Source organism: Drosophila subobscura, chromosome E (assembly GCF_008121235.1).
Source record: "Drosophila subobscura isolate 14011-0131.10 chromosome E, UCBerk_Dsub_1.0, whole genome shotgun sequence".
NCBI classification, from domain to species: Eukaryota; Metazoa; Arthropoda; class Insecta; order Diptera; family Drosophilidae; genus Drosophila; species Drosophila subobscura.
The window spans coordinates 13,717,587-13,742,748 of record NC_048531.1 but is presented as its reverse complement, the minus strand read 5'-3'; the positions used below and the strand labels follow the sequence as shown (position 1 = coordinate 13,742,748).

General features: G+C 47.6%; 2 protein-coding genes across 5 annotated transcripts; one reads left to right on the top strand and one right to left on the bottom strand.

Annotated features, from left to right (window-relative positions):
* Window positions 1-647: 647 nt before the first annotated feature.
* On the bottom strand, window positions 648-24,833 carry LOC117891154 (histone acetyltransferase KAT6A). Of its 4 annotated transcripts, XM_034796409.1 has the most exons (14): window positions 24,724-24,833; window positions 23,833-24,017; window positions 23,531-23,765; window positions 23,293-23,469; window positions 23,078-23,223; window positions 22,856-23,014; window positions 22,380-22,789; window positions 21,940-22,310; window positions 21,570-21,719; window positions 21,204-21,503; window positions 19,286-21,141; window positions 6,055-6,085; window positions 2,044-5,992; window positions 648-1,975 (listed from the first exon to the last, which is right to left on the bottom strand). In XM_034796409.1, exons 2-14 carry the CDS (start codon window positions 23,996-23,998, stop codon window positions 761-763), a joined length of 9,165 nt encoding a protein of 3,054 aa, XP_034652300.1. In that variant the 5' UTR covers window positions 23,999-24,017; window positions 24,724-24,833; the 3' UTR covers window positions 648-760. The 4 variants fall into 4 exon arrangements, with proteins under 4 accessions (XP_034652300.1, XP_034652301.1, XP_034652303.1 ...); XM_034796410.1 differs by lacking the exons at window positions 19,286-21,141; window positions 21,204-21,503; window positions 21,570-21,719; ... (6 more) ...; window positions 23,833-24,017; window positions 24,724-24,833 and adding exons at window positions 6,339-7,369; window positions 7,428-7,517; window positions 7,574-8,441; window positions 8,921-9,028 and having other exon boundaries at window positions 6,055-6,274; XM_034796412.1 differs by lacking the exons at window positions 19,286-21,141; window positions 21,204-21,503; window positions 21,570-21,719; ... (6 more) ...; window positions 23,833-24,017; window positions 24,724-24,833 and adding exons at window positions 6,339-7,369; window positions 7,428-7,517; window positions 7,574-8,441; window positions 8,838-9,020 and having other exon boundaries at window positions 6,055-6,274.
* On the top strand, window positions 9,519-16,185 carry LOC117891156 (serine/threonine-protein kinase Genghis Khan). Its single transcript, XM_034796414.1, has 11 exons — window positions 9,519-9,639; window positions 10,320-10,538; window positions 10,917-11,188; window positions 11,247-14,171; window positions 14,230-14,506; window positions 14,575-15,003; window positions 15,074-15,280; window positions 15,345-15,530; window positions 15,596-15,689; window positions 15,749-15,936; window positions 15,993-16,185. Exons 1-11 carry the CDS (start codon window positions 9,612-9,614, stop codon window positions 16,091-16,093), a joined length of 4,926 nt encoding a protein of 1,641 aa, XP_034652305.1. The 5' UTR covers window positions 9,519-9,611; the 3' UTR covers window positions 16,094-16,185.
* Window positions 24,834-25,162: the final 329 nt, after the last annotated feature.

Below are 25,162 nucleotides of genomic sequence, written 5' to 3'. Positions count from 1 at the left end.
GAAAACTGCCTGTAAACATCATTACTATATATATTATTAGATTAGACAATTATTGAGATCAGAACATTGCTGATCGATAAACCAAACAGAAATGCTTCCTAATCCTATTATTGTGGCTCCTTTTACTTTGTCGCTTTGGGTATTCAACCTCTTGACTGGACAGATGAAGGTCGGGGGCTCTATTCCTTACCATTAAGTTATTTATTACAATATTATAGTGAATGCCCCCCTCCCCCTTAAATTTATACATTTTCATTATGAAAAGATGCAAGCGAACATGAATAAATATTCTTATCTTAGATTTTAACATAGTCTTTACACAACTCGTTCTACCCAAGTATATTTAATATGATTTAGTAACCCATCGATGTATGGGCTAGTAAAACTCATTCGAGAAAAAAAACATTCAAAGATTGGTCTCTCTCTTGGCTACCCTGAAAACAAAAACAAACAAAAAACATTCGAAAACATAAACAAGCTTCGATTAACAAAATGTTAGTTGTAAGAAAATAAAATAATGGTATTATACAGAAACATTCTCGACAGTTCTCCCTTGCTGAACTTTGTTTATAAATGTAAAAATCTTTGACACGCTTCCCGCATCTCTCTTCCAGAACTCTCCAATACCAAAGTAATAACTCGCGTGGTTTGGGTGTTTATTAATTGACAATATATATTTAAGATTTTATATTTACAGCACACATTTCTATAGGAATTATAGTCAATACAATAATATATAAAATGTGTGTGAACCCCCGCCTTACCGGCGAATGGAGCCGTTGAGCGGTAAGTAGGGAGAATACGTTGGATACATCGGATTGGATTGCGTCGCTCGCTGCAACACGCATGCATCTTGGTACTGAGATTGCATATTCATGACGCCCATTTGCATCGGGATCTGGGAGTTGGGGTACTCGCCGCTGGAGCTGTAGCCGCCGGTGGGCGGTGACTGCTGCGGCGACATTCTGTAGCTGTTGATCGCCCCATAGGAGGCCATCAGATTGGGACTGATGTGGACATTGGTGGTGCGATTGTTTGTGCTGCTCATCGGCGCCGAGGTGTGCTGCACGGGTGCGGACGGTGTGTTCCGCGTGTTCCGGCTGGGATTCTGCGCGGACGCAATGGGCGCAATGTTCATGTTGCCGGGATAGTACTTGTGGTACTGCAGCGGTGCCACCTGCGTCTGCAGCATGTTGGGCGGCGTGGAAATGTTCCTGTTCTGCATCAGCAGGTGCGGTGGCGGTGTCATTGAGTTGGGTGGAATCGGATGATGCGGCGATGGCGCTAGATTCACTTGAGCACCCGGCGACGTGTTGCATGGCTGACTTTCGAGGCAATTCGTGAGCTGTTGCAGCTTCGAGAGGCTGCACAGATTACCCGCCAGCGAGGAGCCGCCGCTGGCGCCGCCACTGCCGCTGCTGTTCGATCCCGATATGGACTCTTGCGTGGCCTGCCGCTGGTCGTTGTTGTTGTTCGCTCCAGCCGATGGCGGACCCAACGAACTGGACACTGGCACACGCGGTGCATTCTCGCTGGCGGGCATGTTGTTTTGCAAGTAGAAATTGTTGACGGCACACGCCGAGGACGGCTGCTCGATGCGCTGATGGCTGTTCGCGAGCGGATGCACGGAACTATTGAGCGACATCCTCTGCTGTATGACAGCTGGCGGCATGCCCACAATGTCATAGTTCGAGGGATTCGTCGCAAAGTTCTGGCTGATCTGTGGTATCGGCACATAGTCCAGTGGCTGCATATTCTGCTGGTGTCCATACTGCAGATTGTGCAACGACTCCTGATGCGACTTTGGAATATTCGAAGCGGCGCCCTGCGGTATCTGGTGATGCGCATTTGTCGTGGTGGCTGCCGCAGATGAGTTTTTGGCATCCCGCTGCTGTGCAGCATTGCCACTGCGTATTTGCTTGGGTGTCGTGGCACGATGCGATGGTGTGGGGGAACTAACATTTGCATTATCCGCCTGGTAGGGAATAGAACGAAAAGAGATTAGAACTGCCAACCAAGTGGGAGCCATTGCCATAGCCTTACCTGCGTATTCAACTTCCTCGCCTGATGCTGATGTTGCTGCTGCTGCTGCTGCTGTTGTTGCTGCTGTTGCTGCTGCTGCTGGGCGTTGCCCAGTAAACTAATGTTGGGCGACCCCTCGGGTGCTAAATTCATATTCAGATTGTTCTGCTGCTGCATGTGCGAGTTCTGGATGGACATGTGCATGGGCGTGGTGACTGGCTGGTTCTGCATGGAGCAATCCGAGTACTGCCTGTGCGGCTGGTGCATGTGCACATTGGACGTGGCTGCCTGGATGTTGTCGGTGCCGTGATTAATGGCGCTGCCAATGTTGGCGGGTGATTCCATATTTATCTGCGCATTGATGCCGCAATCGTAGTGCTGCTGTTGCTGCTGCTGTTGTTGCTGCTGCTGCTGCTGCTGCTGCTGTTGCATGCCTGTCGCCGCCGCCTCCGGACTGTAGACCATATTCGGATTGACCTCAGACTGCCCTGGCACCTGCAGGTTAGAGTGTTGCGGCGCTGCGTGAATGTTTGGATGACCAATTTTAATTTTACTCTCGCGCGAAATGACTGGAACTGCGTTGACGCCGTGCTCGAGCTTCTGCTTGGGCGCCACGGCACCGCCCGCCTGTGGATTAACCGAGTTCGGCAGCAGACTCGACGCTTCAGCTTGGTTGGGATTCGGATTGGCATTGGGATTGCCCTGCCGTGGCCCCGCATTCTGCGCATTGGCCAGGGACTTCATTTGCTGCGCCTGCTCCGGCGATGGCTTGAACATCTTCTGCTGTGGGGCACATTTCTGATTGTAGATCGCCGCCTGATTGTTCACGCCGTACTCGTTGCAGCTGCTGTGACCGTGCGCTGCCTCCTCGCGCGATGCGCTGACCACATTCCCGCTGGACAGTAGCTTCGGATGCTCCTCCTTCTTGCCCGTGTTCTTGCGCTCCTGCTTGTGCTTCTCCTTGGTCTGGTGGATCTGGTGGTGTGTGGCCGCGTGGTGCATGGCCAGATGGTTGGCGGACTGATACAGATTCTGGGTTAGATTGTGCGTGTAGGCCATGGTGGTGGCCAGATCCTTCTGGAACTGCTTCTGGCCCTTCTGCGTGGCCGAATCCAAGTGGAGGTTGTAGCTGTAGTAGTCCCACTGCCAGTACTGCGAGGTGTGGTGATAGTTGGGCATCTGATTGATGTTGAACTGACTGGGAATCGGATTCTGCAGCTGCGTGTGCTCTGGTATTCCCTTCAGCTGCAGCTTCTCCCGCACCACGGGCACCATGTTCGAGGGAGCGGGAGCTGGAGCGGTGTGTCCTCTCGAGTTTGATTTATCCTCCTCCTTCACTTGCACCATGTGATGGTCTGGCTTCACCACATCCCGCTCGGGCATCGCTTTCATCTTGGCAGCGTCAAACTTTCTTTCTGCGGCATAGGCCTGATGCACTTCGGGCTTCACCACAGGCTGCACTGTCTCCTGCACGGGCTTCTTCAATGGCTTCTCCTTGACATCCGCATTATCCTTGGCCATCAGCTGATTACTCTTTTCCATGCTGGGAGTTTCATTGAATGGCTGTGGGTGTGGCTGTGCCTGTGGCTGTGGCTGAGCTTGTGCCTGCGCTTGTAGATGTAAATGTGGCTGCGGCTTTGGTGGATCCACATAGGAATGTGTAGCCTCCACACGCTGATGGGCATGGATATTCCCATTCGCATGGCCAGCTGGTGGATGTGTGGGTGCCATCACTTCGAGTTTTTTCGCTTCCATTGGTTTCTGCGCAACGGGCACCGGCACTGGCGCTTCGTGTGGCATTGCAGCGGCAATTTCCTTGGGCTTTTCATGTGTTACTGCCACGGGAGCTGCCACAGCTGGCTGTACTGGCGGCAGTAGTTCCGTGAACACCGATGCCTCTGGCTTAAGGCAGCTCAAATCCAAATTCGGTTTCTTTTCTTCTGTCATGCGAACGGGACTGCCAGTCTTAACCTGCACAGCCACCGGCTGCTGCTGCTGCTGCTGTGGGGCCAGCACAGGAGGTTCTTCTTTTTTCTCCACCACGACAGGACTCTTGGGTTGCACGACCTTCAGCTCTGGAGCTGCTGGAGTGGGAGCAGCAAGTGCAAGTGCAGGTGCAGGTTGAGCTGTAGCTGGAGCTGGTGCTTCAGGCTGCAGCAGCTTATGATCCTTGACATCGGCCTCCTTTCTTGGTTCGATTGAATGCTCTGTTGACTTTTGAGTTACGCTATACTTGACTTCGCTCTCAGTGTTCGTATTGTAGGACGTTGCATCGGAGAAGACCGTCTTTTTAGTTTTCTTGGCCACGGCATCTAGGACCTGCTCACTGACGCTGCTGTTGGCTTCCGCCTCGCTCTTCTCCGGCTCGACTACTGCCTTGACAGCGACCTCAGCGTTGGCTGTTTTCAACGGCTGCTCTTCAGTGGCTGGCTGCTTGCTGGGTGCTGCAGCTGGCGCTGGAGCTGAAACTGATGCTGAAACTGATGCTGTAGCTGCCTCTGTGGCTTCTGTGAACTGCGACTCCTCGGATCGCTTGCCATTGGACTGCTTGCCCCTGAGCTTGGGCACGATATTGACCGGCTTGTCGGTGTGTTCAGTCTTTTCGGCCTGACTCCTGCAGACATCCTTCGAGGGTGGCTCTTCCGCGACAGATCCAGCGTCCACTGTAGGCGTCGTCTCTGGCTCGCAGCTCTGCTCGACACTATTATCCAGCTGCCGCTCGAAATGCTTTCGCTTGTTCGTGTGCGGAATCATGACGCCATCATTGCGCTTGGCCAGTCTCTGTGCCCGTTTGGTCAAGTGCTCGGACAGCTCGTTCGAGTTCTTTGAGGACTTGCAATCGGAAGAGTCCGAGTTGTCGCCAAAGGAGTGATCATCGGCCACCGCCTGCTGCTCCAGAGCCAGCTTAATCTTCTTGCTCACGCTGGCGGCCAGCTTTAACACTTCCTCGCTGGAGCGGCGCTTTCGCGGGTGTTCCCGCTGCTCTTCCTGCCTCTCGACGCTGCGGTTTTTGATGTGCTCATCGCCGCCACTGGTCGCTGGATTCGCTGCCGGCTTCGCAGTGGTAATACTTTGCTTGGCCACCACGACTTTGGTGTCGGGAGAGGGGAGTTCCTTCTCCTTGTGCTCGGATTTCTGCATCAGTTGGTTGTTCAAGTACTCCCGATTGGAGATCGGTTTGATGATGTTGGGCAACTTGGACACGGACAACAGGGGACTCCAGCGCAGGCAGTCGGCCTCGATGAGTATGCGCGTCCTGCTGTTCGCCATGCGATTGTTGTGCGCTAGGACCTTCTTCCAGTCGATTTTCACGTTTATCTGATACCGAATGTCCCCATCGTTCTTCCGCAATTTGATAAAATTCAGCAGCTCGAAGGCCAGCGCAATGTCCGATATGGCGAGGCCCGTTTTGATGGCAATGTCCTTGAAGGTGATCTTTGACTGATTGCGATACTTGTACAGATACTCGAGGACCACGGATTTCCAGTACGAAAAGTACGAGAGTCGCCCCAGATCCGAGAGCGGCTTCTCGGGCGTGCCCAGCTGTCCCTCCTCGCGACTCAGCAGATAGCTAAAGTCAATGAGGAAGCGGCCATAGCCCTGCCGCTGGTACTGCGGCATGGTCAGGATGCAGGAGACATTGTACTTTTGTGTGCAGTGCTTCTCCTTCGAAAAGTATCCCACCAGATGACAGCCGCTCTGATCGTTCTTCGTTAGGATGTAGAACAGAAAGGGCTCCACGTCGTAGTAGAGCGTCTTGTGGTCCAAAAAGAACTTGGCCAGCAGGCACAGGTTCTGGCAATATATCTTGTTCACGTTGCCATCCACCTCAAACACCGAAATATTCCCCTGGCGAAATATCTCAGTGCCCGGCGGCTGCTTCCAGATGCACTTGTTCTGATGCCTGTCCAGCACAGAGCGACTTTTCGTGTACTTTAAACAGAATTCGCATAGAAAGAGTTTAATTAATCTGCAAAGAGGGATGGAAAAGAATTAGCTATCCGAATTTTGGCGGCAGTTTTAGGGCTCTACCTGGCATACTCCTGCGGGAATGGACTGGAGTACCATGTCTCAATGTCCCACTTGCCAATCTGTATGGATTTGGGACTGAGCGTGTGCTGTCCCTGCTTCTGCTGCGCCACATCCGTCATCTTCTGACAGTTGTTGGACATCTGCACAACCGCTTTGTGGAGCACTTCCTGATACAGATCCACATCCACGGGGTTAACGCATGGCGGCAGCGGCTGATTCTCTATAAATTGAAGTTATTAATGATTGGAATGGCAAGGCAAAGGTCTGGCTCTTCAGTTACTTACCAAATGGATTCGTACGCTTCATGTTTTCTGTGCACAAATCTTCCGATTCTGGATTTGTTTTGCCTTCGCTTTTTGTGTCCCGACAACGACCGATTTGCTCCATCATTTGACACTTTAATACAGTCTCCTCTGTGAGGTATGGAATGTCCTCCTCCTCTTCGCATTTCTCGTATGATTTACCCGCATCGAGGGGCATCGACTTGAGCGGCACAATCTTTTTCTTCTGCAAGTTAGACGAGGATTTTGCATCTGCCTTATCGGCTGTTGCAACTGGCCCTATTGGACCGGCACCCTTTGTGGCCCTAACGAGTGGCGATGCTGCTGCTGCTGCTGCTGCTGGTGTCGCATAGCCTCCAATGCCCTTGGCACCCGCATTGTTCTTGGACTTGACAAATATATCAATCGGGTTCTTGGCCACCGCTGCAAATCCCCAATTCTCATTCGCCACTTCATTGGTTTCCGGCGAACCACTCAGTCGATCCCTGGCACCGCCGCCGGCATTCAGCTTGCGGCAATTGTTCTGTTTATCATTCTCAAACAGCTTTCCCTTTAGCGTGCTCCGATCGGTGTCGTAGTCCTCGTCGTCATTCTCATCATCGCACTCTGAACTGTCGCTGGAACTTTCGCTCGAGTCCGAGTCTGAGCTCGAGGATGTGCATGAATCCGAGCTGGTGCTCTCATCCTGATCATTGTCATTCCTGTTCCTGTCATCGTCCTCGTCGTCATCGTCCTCGCTGTCACTGGAGGAGCTCGTCGACGATAGATCGGAGAATGTGCGCTTTCGCGTCTCTTGGCTGGCGATGTAGCCTCCCTGTAGTATTTGTGACTTCCGCTGCTTCGAGGGGAACTCGAATTGGTCCTCGTTTATGTTTAGTTTCCTGGCATTCAGCCCAGACCCAGATAGTTTCTTTCTCTGCCCATTGCCATCATTGTAGACACAAAGTTTTGATGTTGAGGGACTCTCGGCATTGCCCTCCCGCTTGATAATCTGCCGCTTGCTTAAGCCGACTCTGTCGTACGATGAATGATGCCTGAAAAGAAACATATTAGAGTGCTTAGAAGCTTAGAGTGGCTCTGTCTGTAGCTTACTTTTCATTTCCATCCTCCATTTTGATCTTTGTGGCATCCTTTTTCAATAGTTTTGGATTGTCAATGCTCTGCTTTGAGCACGTCTTGCATCTGCAACAGAAATGTTGATTAATATCAGTGGAATCCAAGGGTGGAGTAGAGTGTACCTGTAGGGATGCTTGGGCTTCTTGTCGGGTATCGTGTCGAGACATGTCAGATGAAAGTGGTCCTTGCAGACGGAACACTGCAGCAGACAGGGTCCACGGTTGCGCATCTTGCAGACAGCGCAATCGGCGCAGCTCTGGCAGTCCCACAGGGTTCCCTTGGTGACCAGCATGTAGAGCAGCACGTACGACTGGGACTTGCATCTGCCGGCAATGTTTGCGCATGTGGTGTGCAGCGAGATGCCACACTGCTTGCAGGAGCTTAGGGGCTCTGGAATGCCATTGAGGTTTTTCTGAGAGTTGCCGGAGCAGTGGGTGCACGTGTCTTCCCCCTTGATGACCACATCCGTCTGCGGTACACACTTTCGTGGCGTCGTCAGGGACTTGCCCTTTTTGTAGAGTTTACCCTCCTGGAGCAGAAAGCCAGAGTCCACGGCCTTCTTGATGGACGCCTTAATGACCGTCTTGAAGTCCACATTGGGCGAGAGGTCGATGCAGTTGAATTTCTGAATGTAGTTCTCGATGCTCTTCAAGGTAGAGCCCTCGCACTCGCCCAGATCGTGCACCGCCTTGGCCACCAGCTTGCACAGGTTCGTGTTCTTGTCCACTTTGACCCGTCGCTTGGCCATGGGCGCCTTGTACGAGTGCAGGCCCTTGTTGTAGACCTTAATCACAGCACCCGAGTCCACGGCCTTCTCCAGCTTCTCGGCCACGATGTCCTCGTGGAACTTGTGATGCGTCCCGATGGCCTGGCATATCCTCTGCACGGATGGCCTCTGTTTTTGCGACCTGATCTTGGAAATCGCCTCCAATATCCACTGTATCCACGTCTCCATGCCGATGTCGTGTGCCGACTCCCTCATCATGTTCACTGAAGTAGAGTACATAGGTATAAGAAAGCGAACTTGTTTTAACCACGGGGAGAGTCTCCGATTATTTGTGCAATATTTCCGAGCAGCTATTGGTTCACTTCACTCGTTGCGTGCGCACATTTGAATATGCAAATAGGGTCTGAAGTTCCGGGTAGACCGATTCCAAACAGGGTTCACTTCATTTTACTTGCTGTTTATGCGGGTACACTTTCAAGCAGTGTATATTGTTGATAAACATAAAAGCATTCTCGAATTTCGCCAACAGCATCGGATATTTGATTTTCAAGAGTGCATGCAAATAATTGTATGTATCACTTTGCACAAAACTAACTCCCACTTATTGCAATACATATGTATTTAGTTTGCATATGTATGCAAGCGTGATGTGTACGTACATTTAAAATTCAATTATTCGCGAAATTAATTGATAGTATATCGCGGACGATAAGTATTTCTTAGCTTCTAAGTAGGCGCTAACCACTGCATGTATTTCCAGACATTTAATATGTTGTAACTAAATCAATTATTAATTTTTAATGAAGTTTGATCGCCACTGAGTATTAGAACACACACACACACACACACATAATAATATGTGTATAACTATTTGTAAGGCTTTACATACATTTTTCGATAACACCGACTGGGGCAATAGTATCGTAAGACATTGGAACATGGAAATGAAACATTTATTATTTTATTTATTTTTGGGAGCTCTTCCTCAAACCTTCGATGTTTTATTCCAATATGTTCAGCAGTGTCTTAATAGCTGGAGGGGTTCGAAATAATCTATTATCCATTGGTAATATTGGGTTTTCAGGGATTATATGCATATGTATCTTAAATATTTTAGGCTTCTCTTCAAACTTGTATGGTACAGTTGAACGAGATAATTGTAGGATTGTAGTCCAGCATACATAAATTCATATGGGACTTATATTATATTATGCTATTATTATTGTTTTGCTATAAAAATTTGCAAAAAATTAATGCTATTATTTATTTAATTATCAATATACGCTTGAAACACATTAAGAAAAGAACGATTTGGCTATCGGCTGGCGATTCTCGATAGACTTTTCCAATCGGTACCCGGTCACACTGCTGGACATCTAGTTCGGCTTTTACAATTTTGTTGTTCGAAAAATGTCTAAATATAAGCATTAAAAATGGAATACGAATCTTCCGAATTCAGTGGTAATGTTTTAAAATTCGTGACACGTGATTGTGTGCTGCCAGAATGTGTGATTGTCTACATGATGCTGACGCGTTTGTGTTTTTGCACACATGTCATACACACACATGCATATGCATATAAACAATTATTTATTTATATCTGCACGGAGGAGAGGAAAGGAACAAACAAACGCACGAATATACACACATGCTACAATATGTGTATACTTATATTTCATATTCCTGCACGGGGGGTCTGGAGCACCCAAAGTGTAGTTTAGTTTCCCGCATACGCATTTGAAAAATCGAAACAGTCTGTCGAGAGTTTTGACTGAATAATTTGTTTTTAATGTACAAATAGGCAATTCCAATAAGAAGGAAATGGCTTACTCAATGGTACCGTGCCTAGCCGTTTCGTGTTATGAATTATGTCTGTCTGTATGTCTGAACAACCAACGTAATCACATTTTGGGTCAATGCAGCCCCTTCCCACCAACAACTATACCTACATATACATATATGTACTCTCCTGTCTCGTCGACACCTCTCTCCGATAAAGCTGAATTCGTGTCCCCCCCCTAGCCATGTTTTCAGTCATAAGGAGCCGCCTTGTGACTTATTGGGTGCGGCGTTGTTTGGGATACATTAAAATAAGCAAAAATAATAAATAATTCGACTATCCTTTTGGGTATCCTTTACAGATATAACCACAGGAAGCTGCAAGAAAAGGCTAAATTTTCTAAAATATATTCTAAGCGATACAACAGTCGATCAAAAATGGGCATCCGACTTGGGCGAGGACACGGAAGGGCATCAGTTCTCCTTGGACTATCTGCTCGACACCTTCATCGTGCTGTACGACGAATGCAGCAACTCATCCCTGCGTCGTGAGAAAGGAGTATCGGATTTTCTTAAACTATGTAAATACTGAATACTATTAACATATTTGCATGGAACACAGATATTTCTGCCTACTACCCACTACACTTTATAATTTCTGGATCTCTTTAAACCCCACTCCTGGGCAGAAGGTAATCTAATACTATTTTTGATAGACAGAAAGATGTTTACCCATAGTCGTGCCTTTGTGTGCTTTGTCTGTGAAACCGAAACCATTTGCATCGACCAACTACTACACCCATTCTGCTTTCATTTATTATAAATTTTGCATAGAGTTTTGTCTCTGTTTCTGTGCTTCTTAGAAGGTGTTCCGAATGGCGATGATTGCTCATTTATTTGTATGGGGAAATTGGTTTTATCTTGAACCATTCATAATTAGCTTTCCCTTTGTTTTGCAGCTAAACCCTTCGTTCATGTGGTGCGAAAACTTCGACTGGGTCGTGATGATTTTGACATATTGAAAATCATCGGGCGCGGAGCCTTTGGGGAGGTATGCGTGGTCCAGATGATATCCACCGAGAAGGTGTACGCCATGAAAATACTGAACAAGTGGGAGATGCTGAAACGTGCCGAGACGGCATGTTTTCGCGAGGAGCGGGACGTGCTGGTCTTTGGCGATCGGCAGTGGATCACGAACCTGCACTACGCCTTTCAGGACAACATTAATCTGGTGAGCAAAGAGTATCATTCAATGGCTCCACTGCCGCTAACTCTTGCTATTTTTGCAGTATCTTGTCATGGACTATTACTGCGGGGGCGATCTGCTGACGTTGCTGAGTAAATTCGAGGACAAGCTGCCGGAGGACATGGCCAAGTTCTACATTACCGAAATGATTTTAGCCATCCACAGTATTCATCAGATTAAGTATGTCCATCGGGATATAAAGCCGGATAATGTGCTGCTGGACAAGCGGGGCCATGTGCGGCTGGCGGACTTCGGCTCGTGCCTGAGGCTGGACAAGGACGGCACCGTGCAGTCGAACGTCGCTGTGGGCACGCCCGACTACATCTCGCCCGAGATTCTGCGTGCCATGGAGGATGGCAAGGGACGCTATGGCACCGAGTGCGATTGGTGGTCCCTCGGCGTGTGCATGTACGAGATGCTGTACGGCGAGACGCCGTTCTATGCCGAGAGCCTTGTGGAGACCTATGGCAAGATCATGAACCATCAGAACTGCTTCAATCTGCCCACGCAGGAGACCCTCAACTACAAGGTGTCCGAGATGTCGCAGGATTTGCTCTGCAAACTGATCTGCATACCCGAGAACCGGCTGGGCCAGAATGGCATTCAGGACTTTATGGATCATCCCTGGTTCGTGGGCATCGATTGGAAGAACATACGCTGCGGCCTGGCCCCCTACGTGCCGGAGGTTTCGAGTCCCACGGACACCTCCAACTTCGATGTGGACGACAACGATGTGCGACTGACCGATTCGATGCCGCCCTCTGCTAATCCCGCCTTCTCTGGCTTCCATTTGCCGTTCATTGGCTTCACCTTTTCGCTGAACACCAGCTCCCCCGCTGACTCGAAGGCCAATCAGAGTTCTGGCTTCGAGGATGACAATACCTCGTGCAGCCTGCAGCAATCCAGCAATCTGCCGAGCAACAACTCGGAGGCATCGGTCGACTCCGTGCAGGACAAGGCACAGATGAAGGCATTGACCGAACAGATAGCCGCCTTCAAGCAGGAGAAGCTCGAGCTGACGAAGCAGCACAGTGAGATCTTTGAGCGGCTGAAGACGCAGGAGGCGGAGCTGCAGGATGCTGTTTCGCAGCGCAATGTGGCCATGGTGGAGTACTCGGAGGTCACGGAGAAGCTCTCTGAGCTGCGCAATCAAAAGCAGAAGCTCTCGCGGCAAGTGAGGGACAAGGAGGAGGAGCTAGACGGTGCGATGCAGAAGAACGACAGCCTGCGCAACGAGCTGCGCAAGTCGGACAAGACGCGGAGGGAGCTCGAGCTGCACATTGAGGATGCGGTCATTGAGGCCTCCAAGGAGAAGAAGCTGCGGGAGCATGCCGAGGAGTGCTGCAGGCAGCTGCAGCTGGAGCTGCGCAAATGCAACTCCAGCGTGGAGACGACCATGCCCATGAGCATATCCTCGGAGATGTCTTCGTACGAAATCGAGAGGCTGGAGATGCAATACTCGGAGAAGCTCAACCATCAGCAGACGCGCCACAACCTCGAGATGGAGGCGCTGCGCGAGCAGCTGGAGAACTCGAATCTGGAGCTCTCCAAGGAGCTGCATCAGACGCAGGACAGGCTGAAGTACACGCAACTGGAATCGATTACGGACTCGGCCGAGACGCTGCTGGAGCTGAAGAAGCAACACGATCTGGAGAAATCTTCGTGGTTCGAGGAGAAGCAACGACTGAGCACGGAGGTGAGCCTCAAGGCAAAGAATCTGAAGGATCTGCAGGCCGAAGACGACGAGATCTTCAAGGAGTTGCGCATGAAGCGGGAGGCCATCAACCAGTGGGAGCGCCAAATGGCTGAGATCATCCAGTGGGTGTCCGACGAGAAGGACGCTCGCGGCTACCTGCAGGCGCTCGCCACCAAAATGACCGAGGAGCTGGAGTATCTGAAGCATGTTGGCACATTCAATAACAACGGGGTGGACAATAAGAACTGGCGGAACAGGCGCTCCCAGAAGCTGGACAAGATGGAGCTGCTCAATCTGCAGAGTGCGCTGCAGCGGGAGATTCAGGCCAAGGCCATAATATCCGAAGAGCTCAGCCAGACCCGATCCGATCTGATTTCCATACAGAAGGAGGTGCGCGACTACAAGAAGCGCTACGATTCCATTCTGCACGACTTTCAGAAGAAGGAGACCGAGCTGCGGGACCTGCAGAAGGGCGGCCTCGAGTATTCCGAGTCGTTCCTGAACAAGTCCACGCACCAGGGCCTGAGCAGCGCCTTCTTCCGGGACATATCCAAGAGCGAAATGATTGATGCTGCGGATAGTTTTGGCAACGACTCGAGCGACAGCTTCATCGGCACACCCAATTTCTTCCAGTCTGGAAACTCTGGCATGCTCTTCAACTACGAACCAAAGTATGCGGGCAAGAGCAAAGATGGCGGCTCTCTGGCAGCCATGAAGGATGCCTCGGTGAGCGACATATCGCGCGAGGATGCCGAGCTGCTGATGAAGGAATCTCAGAAGAAGGTGGCCAGCAGCAACCCCTCGAACACAGCCATCCATCAGTTTCTGGTGCGCACCTTTAGCAGTCCCACAAAATGCAATCACTGCACATCGCTGATGGTTGGACTGACGCGTCAGGGTGTGGTGTGTGAGATTTGCGGCTTTGCCTGCCACACGATCTGCTGCCAGAAGGTGCCGACCACCTGCCCAGTTCCTATGGATCAGACCAAGCGGCCGCTGGGCATAGATCCCACGCGCGGCATTGGCACTGCCTACGAGGGGTATGTGAAGGTGCCCAAGTCGGGGGTGATAAAGCGCGGCTGGATACGCCAATTTGTTGTTGTGTGCGACTTTAAGCTATTTCTCTATGATATATCGCCCGACCGATGCGCCCTGCCGAGTGTGAGCGTCTCCCAAGTGTTGGATATGCGCGATCCAGAATTCTCAGTTGGCAGCGTGCGCGAAAGCGATGTCATACACGCGGCCAAGAAAGATGTGCCATGTATTTTCAAGGTAATTACAGACTAACACTTAGAGTGACTTCAAATATATTTAATCCATTTATTTGCAGATCAAAACAGCGCTCATTGAGAGCGGTTTATCGCTGAATACTCTGATGCTGGCCGACAACGAGTCGGAGAAGTCGAAATGGGTCATTGCATTGGGGGAACTACATCGAATATTGAAACGAAACAGTCTACCAAATACTGCTATATTTAAGGTCTACGAGATACTGGACAATACGCTCTCCCTCATACGGAATGCCTTGTGCTCTGTCATCATATACCCCAATCAGATTCTGTTGGGCACTGAAGATGGACTCTTCTACATTAATTTGGATCAGTATGGTACGCGGCACACACTCTACCACTGCTGCATGTGAATTGTTTGCTTAATTCGTTTACTTTCCTTGCAGAAATTGCTCGTATTGGGGAGAGCAAAAAGATCCTGCAACTGTGGTACATCGAAGAGGAGCAAATTCTTGTTATACTCTGCGGAAAGCAGCGCAATTTGCGGCTTTTGCCCATTAGAGCGCTAGAGGCTAGCGATGTTGAGTGGATCAAGGTGGTCGAATCGAAGAACTGCATTTCGGCCTGCACTGGCATTATACGCCGCTTCCCCAACATTGTGTATTCGTTTATAATTGCCCTGAAACGGCCCAACAATCACACACAAATCGTTGTCTACGAGATCAATAGAACGCGCACAAGGCACCAGAAGACTTGCGAATTTACAATTGGCTACTTGGCACAGCATCTGCAGATTCTGTCCGATATGCGGCTGGTTGTGGCCCATCAAAGTGGATTCACAGCCTACTTCCTTCGGGGAGAAGCTACCGCAATGTGTAAGTGTGCAGCCCACTGAATGATCCTTGAATCTATCTCATTTCACAACTCTCTCTCTCTCTTGTCCAGCTCTGGTGCATCCCGAGAACCAGCTTTGTGCATTTTTAAATTATTCCGGCGTGGATGCTGTACGAGTCATTGAGATACTCTGCCCCAGCGGCGGTAACTTTGGGGAGTACTTGTTGGTGTTCCAAACCCTGGCCATTTATGTGGATCTGCAGGGACGCAAGTCTCGGGATAGGGAAATAATGTATCCCGCGTTTCCCACATATATAAGTGAGTAATTTGCAGCTGCTGGCTGAGGGCAAGTGACTCAATCTGTGCTTTGTTTTGCTTACAGCCTTTTGTGACGGCCATTTGTTGGTGTTCTCGGACACACATTTGGATATCTTTAATACACAAACCGCTGAATGGGTGCAGTCGATTGGCCTGAAGCAGTCGCTGCCCCTAAATAATCAAGGAAATGTGGTGCTGTCCTCGGTCAATGACACACCCTTGATTGTTTATTTGTCCAATATACACACAAGTAAGTGCATCGGATTATATTTCCAGCAGTGTGGAGTCTTTATCTGGTCTCATTTTCTCATATAGAGGGACTTTTGCAATATCGTGAGGGAAATCGCAAGGGAATGGCAAACATTAAGCGGAGATTTTCCATTCGTGAGATTAATAAAACAATAAAAAGGTATGTCAGTTTGTCAGATAAAAGAACTGTTCAACTAATTGCAAATATCTTTTTGACAGCGATCGAAGATCAAAGATGATTTCGGCACCGACTAATTTCAATCACATTTCGCATATGGGCCCGGGCGAAGGCATTCAAAATCAGCGACTTCTAGATCTACCAACAACACTCGAAACAGCCGACTGTAGTCCCATAATACATTCTCTGAGCTCCATACCATCTAGAAAATCAAATTTTCTAGAACAAGGTAATTATTGTTAAACCATTAACTAGCTATTGCTAACCAATGATTGATATTTTTAGTGGATGCTAACTCTGATGACTATGGCAACGATAATATAATCTCTAGAACTCCCAGTCCAATGGCATCGTCATTCATGGACGGCTTAAGCAATAACGATTAGTGTTTCAGTCAATCTCTACATCTACTTATCTAATTTAATCGAATTTTTTTAAGGCAAGCTGTTTGTAATAAACATATTTAATTTCTCGAATATCCCAGTCACTAACCAAATAGTATAATAGATATCCAGCTTTGAAGAAGCAAAACGTCACCGCAAAATGTGCGCCTTGGAGTCCCAGGCCTCTGCCTGGAGTCCCGGCTACAAGTATTAGTGCATGTAGAACACGCAGCAGAAGCCCAAGCTACATGGGTATTAGTGTTTTTAGAGCGCGCAGCTAGAAGCTACATTTGTATAAGTTCGTGTAGCCAATGATTTTGTAGCGCTCCAAACCGGTTTCACACGGACACTGCAAGCAATGTATGTGTTGGTGCGTTGACTTCCTAAACTCACAGTTTAGGAAAGAAAATTCGTTTTGATGATTTGATTTTGTTTTCGGGGCTTGGCGTATGAACCTGACCTGCCGCAACATGTGCAGAATGAGGGGTGGGGGTTGGTGGCCAGACCCTTGGGGGTTGGAAAAAATAAATATACCAATAAAAGTTGTTATTGTATTTGAATGCTGTAATTGTTTTAAATGCAGATTTTATACTGCTTTATTCAAAATTGTATGCATATTATGGAAACGCCGTCGCTTCTCGACTTCGTTGCTGCCGTATTATCAACATTGTTACCAAATCCATCTTTTACAGACAAATCATTTCATTTCATTTCATACAACTTTTCAACTGCTGTTCTCGTCGTCGTTTCTGTTCTCGACTTCATGTGCGCTTTAATTGTTAGCGCTTGAAACCTTTTCATTTTTTTTTTTTTTTCTTGTGAGCTAACATACCATTCAAAATGAAAACCCTCAAGACTTTATGAAGTAGCTTGCCCCTCAATATCAAAATAAATTTGTTTTGTGTGACCTTTATATGCTTTATATAATTTAGGGTGAAAGGGGTAACGGATATTAACATCTGAATATGTATACAAATAATGAATTGCGGCAATCGACTTTGCGATACAAATATTTCCCATTAGAGTATTCAGAGTCACGGTGTGAACAAGCAAGAAGTTTTGACGGAACGGGACATGGAGACATGTTTGATGGCAAGGCGGCTGCCTTGCACATGTACACACACATTAACACTTGCACATTTTCCTCCGTCTCCCATCGGCAAATCGAGATTTGGACAACTGACCTCAAATTTGATGCCCAAGCAAGGCACTAAAATCTGCATAGACCCACCGCGTACTTATTATTTTGTATATAAATATATATATATATGTTTATAAATTTATATATATATTGTAGTAGTTATAGAAATAGATGAAGAATATATACATATATACTATATATATATATATACTGTATGTATGTATCTATGTAAATTTGTACATTTGTTTGTATTTATAATTTATAGTTAAGCTGATCGTTAGCTCATTGTGCACAAATTTACACATACATAGTATGTACATTATACATACATATGTAAATTATGTACACAAATAAAACAAAAAAATATTCAGATGTAATATCCGTTACCCCTTTCACCCTAAATTATATAAAGCATATAAAGGTCACACAAAACAAATTTATTTTGATATTGAGGGGCAAGCTACTTCATAAAGTCTTGAGGGTTTTCATTTTGAATGGTATGTTAGCTCACAAGAAAAAAAAAAAAAAAAAATGAAAAGGTTTCAAGCGCTAACAATTAAAGCGCACATGAAGTCGAGAACAGAAACGACGACGAGAACAGCAGTTGAAAAGTTGTATGAAATGAAATGAAATGAAATGATTTGTCTGTAAAAGATGGATTTGGTAACAATGTTGATAATACGGCAGCAACGAAGTCGAGAAGCGACGGCGTTTCCATAATATGCATACAATTTTGAATAAAGCAGTATAAAATCTGCATTTAAAACAATTACAGCATTCAAATACAATAACAACTTTTATTGGTATATTTATTTTTTCCAACCCCCAAGGGTCTGGCCACCAACCCCCACCCCTCATTCTGCACATGTTGCGGCAGGTCAGGTTCATACGCCAAGCCCCGAAAACAAAATCAAATCATCAAAACGAATTTTCTTTCCTAAACTGTGAGTTTAGGAAGTCAACGCACCAACACATACATTGCTTGCAGTGTCCGTGTGAAACCGGTTTGGAGCGCTACAAAATCATTGGCTACACGAACTTATACAAATGTAGCTTCTAGCTGCGCGCTCTAAAAACACTAATACCCATGTAGCTTGGGCTTCTGCTGCGTGTTCTACATGCACTAATACTTGTAGCCGGGACTCCAGGCAGAGGCCTGGGACTCCAAGGCGCACATTTTGCGGTGACGTTTTGCTTCTTCAAAGCTGGATATCTATTATACTATTTGGTTAGTGTCCCAGTGCAGTGTGCACTCATTTTTGCGTCACTTTATCGAGCAGCTAATCGAAATCTCCATGCGTGTGTGCATTGGTGTGTGTGTTTATGTATGCATTTGTTATACCCGGTACTCGAAGAGTAAATAGGGTATATTGTATTTGTGCGGATAACGGTTGTATGTAACGCACAGAAGGAAACGTTTCCGACCCCATAAAGTATATATATTCTTGATCAGCATCAATAGCCGAGTCGATTGAGCCATGTCTGTCTGTCCGTCTGCCCGTCTTGTTTAGTCGGCTAGTTCTCAGAGACTATAAGAGCTAGAGCCACCAAATTTTGGCACCAGACTGCTGTATGCTCACACTGAAACCAGTGTATTTCAAAAATGAGCACCGCCCCCTTCCGCCCCCGAAAAAGGGCGAAAACCTCCCAAATCTACAATTTTACTCTGCAGTGTGTGTTTCTAGGGGAGGGTGGCGAGCTAAAGGAGCGTGTTGGCGTGAGTAGTGTTGTTGATGTAGATGACAGATGAAGAAAAAATGTAAAATTTGACAAATAACCGCTAAGTTGCAGATGTAGTACTGAGTGCCGGGTATAAAAGTTGTGACGCGTAAGAAGCGTCTCACACGTCCCTTCTCGTTTTATTTTTTATTTGTATACTAAAGTCTGCATGTTAATTACATACATTTAAAAATCTTTGATTTGTACACAGAAATCATTAGAATGAATTACATTATTATTATTATTTATAATTGTGTTGCAGCTTAGCTTAGATTAAACTCTAAACTAAACTCGAAACTACTTCTTCGATTTTTTCTTCTTTTTCATTATCTTGCTCTTGCGTTTGCTCTTCAGCTCCTTGCGCTTCTCGCTCTTCAATGAATCGGTTGACGAATACTTAGCATGTTTCTTAAGTTTCTTATCCTTTTGTTTCTCGGGTGCCGAGCGGCCGCTTGCTGGATGCGACGATCCATCATTCTGTATCGTATTATCATATTTTAGGACTAAATTACTCGACGAACTGCTGTCACCGGCACGTCTAAACGGATTGTCTGGGCGGCATGGCTTCGGTGGCGCGGCTGCCACAGACACGGACGACACAATGCGTCCCTCGCCCGACTTGACGCTTCGGACTCCCCTTCGATCCGAGTCGTGGATATTGATCTGATCGAACTTATCGTGGTGCTTGGCGTCCTTGTATGGCCGCCTTTGTCTATCGCTCTCGGGTAGTGTCCGCCCGCCTCTTGCCTGCTGCGAGTGTCTTTTCTCTGTGGAAAGTGCTCTGTCTCTGTCCCTATCCCTCGATTGCTTGTCCCTCCGCCGGGACCCGCTGTGGGCCCTGTCCGCTCGGCCCCTGTAGCCGCCATCATCATCAGCTGCAACTTTAGCCACAATCTCACGCCGCTTGCCTCCTCTGGACTTGTCCTCGGAGCGACTTCTTTCACGCACCACCTTGTTGCCCAGTCGCTCCTTCACGGACTTGCTGCTGGGGCGCTGCTTCGGCGAGAGCGAGCGATCCTTGTTGTCATTTCGTATGGATACGGAGCGGTCCTTGCTGTTGCCCTTGGAATTGATTACAACTTGAAACTCGACAGGTCGAATGGCGTTTATTGCCTTCGCGAAGATCGCATTCTCTGCCTTGCGGATAACGTCCGAAGTGATCTCCGTTTGGTCCCCTATGGAGTTGGCAGAGCCCGACCGCTTGAAGCTCTCATCGAAATTGCAGGACAAGCTGTTCTCCTCCAGTTCCCACTTGGAAAGGTTCATCGCATTGACCGACGCAGCGTCACCTCGCTTGCCACTCCTGGAGGAGGCACTCACGTTCTCCTCACCGAAATGATGCTTGTGTGGAGCCTCAACGGCAAACAGCGCCTTAATGGGTTTCACAATCTCATGGCTCCTGCTGCCCTGGGCTGGGGAGTTCGAGGCAGATTCATATTTGTCAAAGCTCTCGGCCATAGCCCGTAGGGGCGGAGTAATCTTACATGTCTGCTCGATTTGTTGCATGCTGTTGAGCTCCGAATCGGATCGATTCATGGACGAACTCTTCTTGGCTCTCTCGTGCTTCTCCTTTTCCTTCTTGACCTTCTTGTCTTTTTTGTTCTTCTTGCGTTCGGTCTTGTCCTTCTTCTTCTTCTTGCGCTCCTTCAGCGCCACAGGACTCTTGCTCTTGTTCTCCTTCCCCGCATGTTCGATGCCATCCAAGAAATTGGCAGGAGTCGCCTCTGGTGCTGCATTCGGACTACGTACCGCTCGGGGTAGCGGCTGCACACAATACTCCTCCCGTCCTCGTTCTGGCGTCTTGGGCGTCCGTTCTCTGTGATCGTGGCTGGAGCCAACAGTCGGTTGCCTCGCTGCCGTAATTGCTACTTTCGCTGGGGGAGGAGTCAGGCTTCTGAAGCTAGTGTCGATCAGTTTCTGATGCGTTTCCTTACTTCTGCTGCGCGACCTTTGCCGCTTGCGTGGCATATCATCGTCGGCGGCACCACCTCTCTTCGCATGCCCCCCACTGCCGCTCAGGTGGTGCTTCGTTTTGTAGGCCGCCGCATCATCAAACAGCTGCATGCCCTCGAAGCCTGGCGGTGGCGGTTCAATTGGATCAAGTCTTGGCGCACTGGGCTTGGCATACGACTTATCCCTGAAGTCTGATTTATACGAGCCCTTTGGGGATATGGAACGACGTGGCGCAGATCTGTTGAAACACAAAATTCATTAAGAAGCGTTCACTAGAGTGTGGTGTGGTTTGGGTTTTACCTTTTCATTTTGTTTATGGGCGACTTGGAGCCATCGCAGGGCAGACGACTGGGACGATTGTGTCGCGTGTGTCGCTCGTAGCTATACTCACGCTTTCGCTCCCGCGATCTGGGTCGCTTATCCTTCAGATTGAGGTCTCGCAGTGACTCTTTCTCGTACACGGGCGACTTGAAGCGATGCGACCTTTGCCTATCCGGCGACCTGGATCTGTGATGATCTATGCTACGAAATCTCTCTGATTTCTGTCGCTCCTTCTCCTTCATAATGCGATTGAAGGCCTCCAGAGGATCGTCAATGAGGCTGTAAGGCGAAGAAAAGGAGAATGTAATGAAAGGAACCAAGAGGAACCACCACAGAGATACTCACCCGGAGCCAACTTTTGCTGCCACGCCCTGATATATGGAGGCTAAATTTGGGGACTGAAACTGTTGGGACATGTTCATGTTCATATTTCCGCCCGAGGGTCCATACTGCGCTCGTATGGGATGCACGGGCTGGTTCTGGTACGGCACAAAGCTGCAAATTTAAAAGTTATTTGGGGGGAATCCAAAAGCTTAAGTATTGATTGGTGTGAAAGGAATGTTGTTTTAATAAACCAAAGCTTAAAGTAGAGTAACGTAATAGATTGTAGATTGTAGCTAAATTACAGCTGGAGGAGTAGTGCTGCGGTTGTGGTAGCCTCTGCTCGGAGATCCACTCTGCTGGAGATCCCAAGCGGATTAGGAGGAAAACATACCTTAAGGGCGGCCGCTGTCCCATATTATTGTATCCATTGCTGTACTGTGGCGGTATGTGGTGTCCCATCATATGCAATGGGGGCGGACCCCGAGGCATTTGCATATACGGCGGCTTGTACACATTCCCGCGATGCACCTCATCTGGCTCGTTCACCACATGATGGCCCTGATAGCTCTGGTGTGTCGAGATGGGCGTGGGCAGGAGGCTACGTTCACCACGTTCATTGTGTGGCTTCCCGGCGTCCGACTGCGATTGCGACTGCGTTGTTGGGCGTCGCTTTATATCGGACTCGGACATGTAATCCATTTTATGTTCACGTCTGTGGGACACATGATGTGCAGGCGGTTTCCTTGGATACGTGGGTGACATCTGCAGGTATACAAAGAGTGCAATTAGGTAGAAAAAACTATGATTTATTCGTACAAGTCAACTCCTCACCTTGCTGGAGACAATCGATGCTGAATCGGCCAGTGTTTGGGGCATCGTTATAGTTATATTATCCTCATAGTCCGAATCATATTTGTCCTTTTCTTTCTCCTTTTCCTTTTCTTTTTCCTTTTGTGAGTGATCAGCATTGCCATCCGTTGTTGTGGTTATAGCTGTGGCTTTAATATCAGCTGGTTCCGGAGATGCCACCTTGGGCGGATGCGAGTGCTTGTTGCCATTTGTCTCTGGCTGCTCCTCCTGCTTTAGACTCTTTTCTTTGCTGGCAACTTCCTCGGCGGCCGGCTCCTTCTCCACCTTCTCCACAATGGGTTTCTCCTCAATGTTTGGCTTCTCTTCGATGGGTTTCTCCTCACTGCCAGGCGGCTTCTCATCAATGGGTTTCTCCACCTTTTTAACTGCAACTGATGTGGCATAAATTTACTTAAATGTACTCCCCACATCATGGTCGTTGAAGTGAAATATCTTACCCGATTTGGCGGCACGCATTGTATAGCCAGTTTCGTTTTTGAAAGCATTCACAGAATTTCTGAGGAACCGATTTGGTATCAGGGAACCCGGTGAACAGTTCTTCTCCTTGCAGTCCGGGCATTCGCTTTCCTCAGACTCCAGCAACGAATTGCGCACACCTGCAAGTAGATTAGAGATAAAATCAGTTGGGGTTCGGGATAATCAAGCAGTGGAGTACGTACAGTCGTCGCAGAAGGAACTGCCGCAGCAGGGTATCATGACGGCATCAACAAAAATGTCCCGGCAAATGCCGCAGATTAAATCCTCGGGAATTTCCTGACTCTGCTCCGCTGGAATTACAAACATGGCTGCCTCTTCCTCCGTTGCACTGAAAGTGATTCGAAAATATGATTTTTAGCTTGACAACGAAATCAAAGTGTATCCTGTCACAACTTACGTTTCCGTTTTGTCCCTGAAGGAGCGCGGTATGCCAGTGGTTCGCTTCACCTCAAACTGATCTTTGCCGCCTGTATTCGGGCAATTCTTGATCCAGTGACCAGTTTTCTTGCACTTGTTGCAACGATACGAGGCGGGAACTTCGCCCACTTGAGATTGTCCCTTAATACGATGATACCTGCAACAATAACCAAAGGATTTATAGCATTAGCTAAAGGATTAGTGGTGCAGCTGCTTACGTCTTTGGGTCATAGTCCACGGTGCTCTGCATCATCATTGCATGGATTTTGTCCTCTTCAGTGCCTTGCATCTTGGAGAGATCCATGTTGAAGTTCTCCTGCTTGTTGGAGGAGGGAGCAGGTGCCGCATTTTCGGCAGGCGGCTCCCAGCCCTTCTTCGTGGGATGAGCCAAAGGTATTCGTGAAATGATTAGGGTGGTGTTTTTTGGTATAAGGACTCCATCATCCTTGTATTCTAAGGGGACATAGAGCATGGGAATGTTAGAAGTTTCTCTTTTATTTGTAAGCCATTTCAAACTTACCTTCTTTTGTCTGCGCATTTGTTATTTGCAGATCAAAGTCTATTATTTTACCCAATCGTTTCTGCTGTACAATTTCCCTTTTCAGATCGCCCACAGAAATGTGAAGTCCGTCGAACGTGATTGTATCAAAATTGAGTGTACTTTTAAATTTATAATGCACCGACATTTTCAATGGTGGTTATGATCTGAGATAGAAAGGATACAATTAGGAGAATTATGAACGTTGTTCGTCCTATATTTATAAAGGTTCTGCAAATTATGGTTTCAGACATTTTATACATGATGTGGGTAGGCATATATGTACATATGCACCTAAGTCCGCACAGAAATGGGAAGAAGAAGATGGTTTTGCAACTGGCAGGTAGCATCATCTGATGGCCAAAGGAACTCGAAATTCTGAGCTAACATCGTGAAAACCGCATTGAGATGGCCAAGAAAACGCTAAAAACATACGTTTGGCATTTGCAAGACTAACAATAAAAAGGACGTGTTGTACTTTCAGCAATTTTCATTTATTTGCACTGATTGGATCACCACGATAACATTACTCGAAGAAGCATTTGATCATTTTCTTTGCCGACAAATTACATTGGCACAATATTCGTACAGCTAAATACATACATACGTACAACTAAACACGCAATGACACCGACTAATCTATTACATAGGGATATGAAAAAAACACTGTTTGAACTTTCGGTTTATGCTACAAGCATACAAATGCGTGAGCATATTTATACGCACATTGTTACATCCACATGTAGACACTAAACAGATAACTAAATGCGATTTGAAGATCGTAAGGGTTAGGTTTACCAAATACACCACCCAGCACCGGGCATTTGCAAGAGATTACCGGTATAATTTAGCACACAAATTGCAATTACTTACACATAAACGTCGGATTTTTTATTATTTTTGCCTCGACACTATTTCACAGCACTGCACTGGATTATATCGATACCGCGATAGCTATCGCTTGGAATTTCGAGGCACGCACATTTTGGAATGACTTGGAATTGAAATGATTCGATAAAATACTGTCTTGCCGCCTGAATTATTTATTTTGGGGACTCGTGAAACTGATTAAGGTTTTGAATAAGATTTAATTCGATCAAAGCTAATGTAGTTTCTGAAGTTTTAGTACAGGTCAAATACTTGAAATCTATATACAAACACCAGGTTTGGCCACATAAATGATATATGTATGTAAATACTTTAGTGATGTGCCAAACCAGCAGCGATCGATATGGCAATGTGTTAGAGTGAGACGACTATTGTATACAGCCACTCTTATTATTTCGCGCTCATCTCTGTTTACATTTACAGT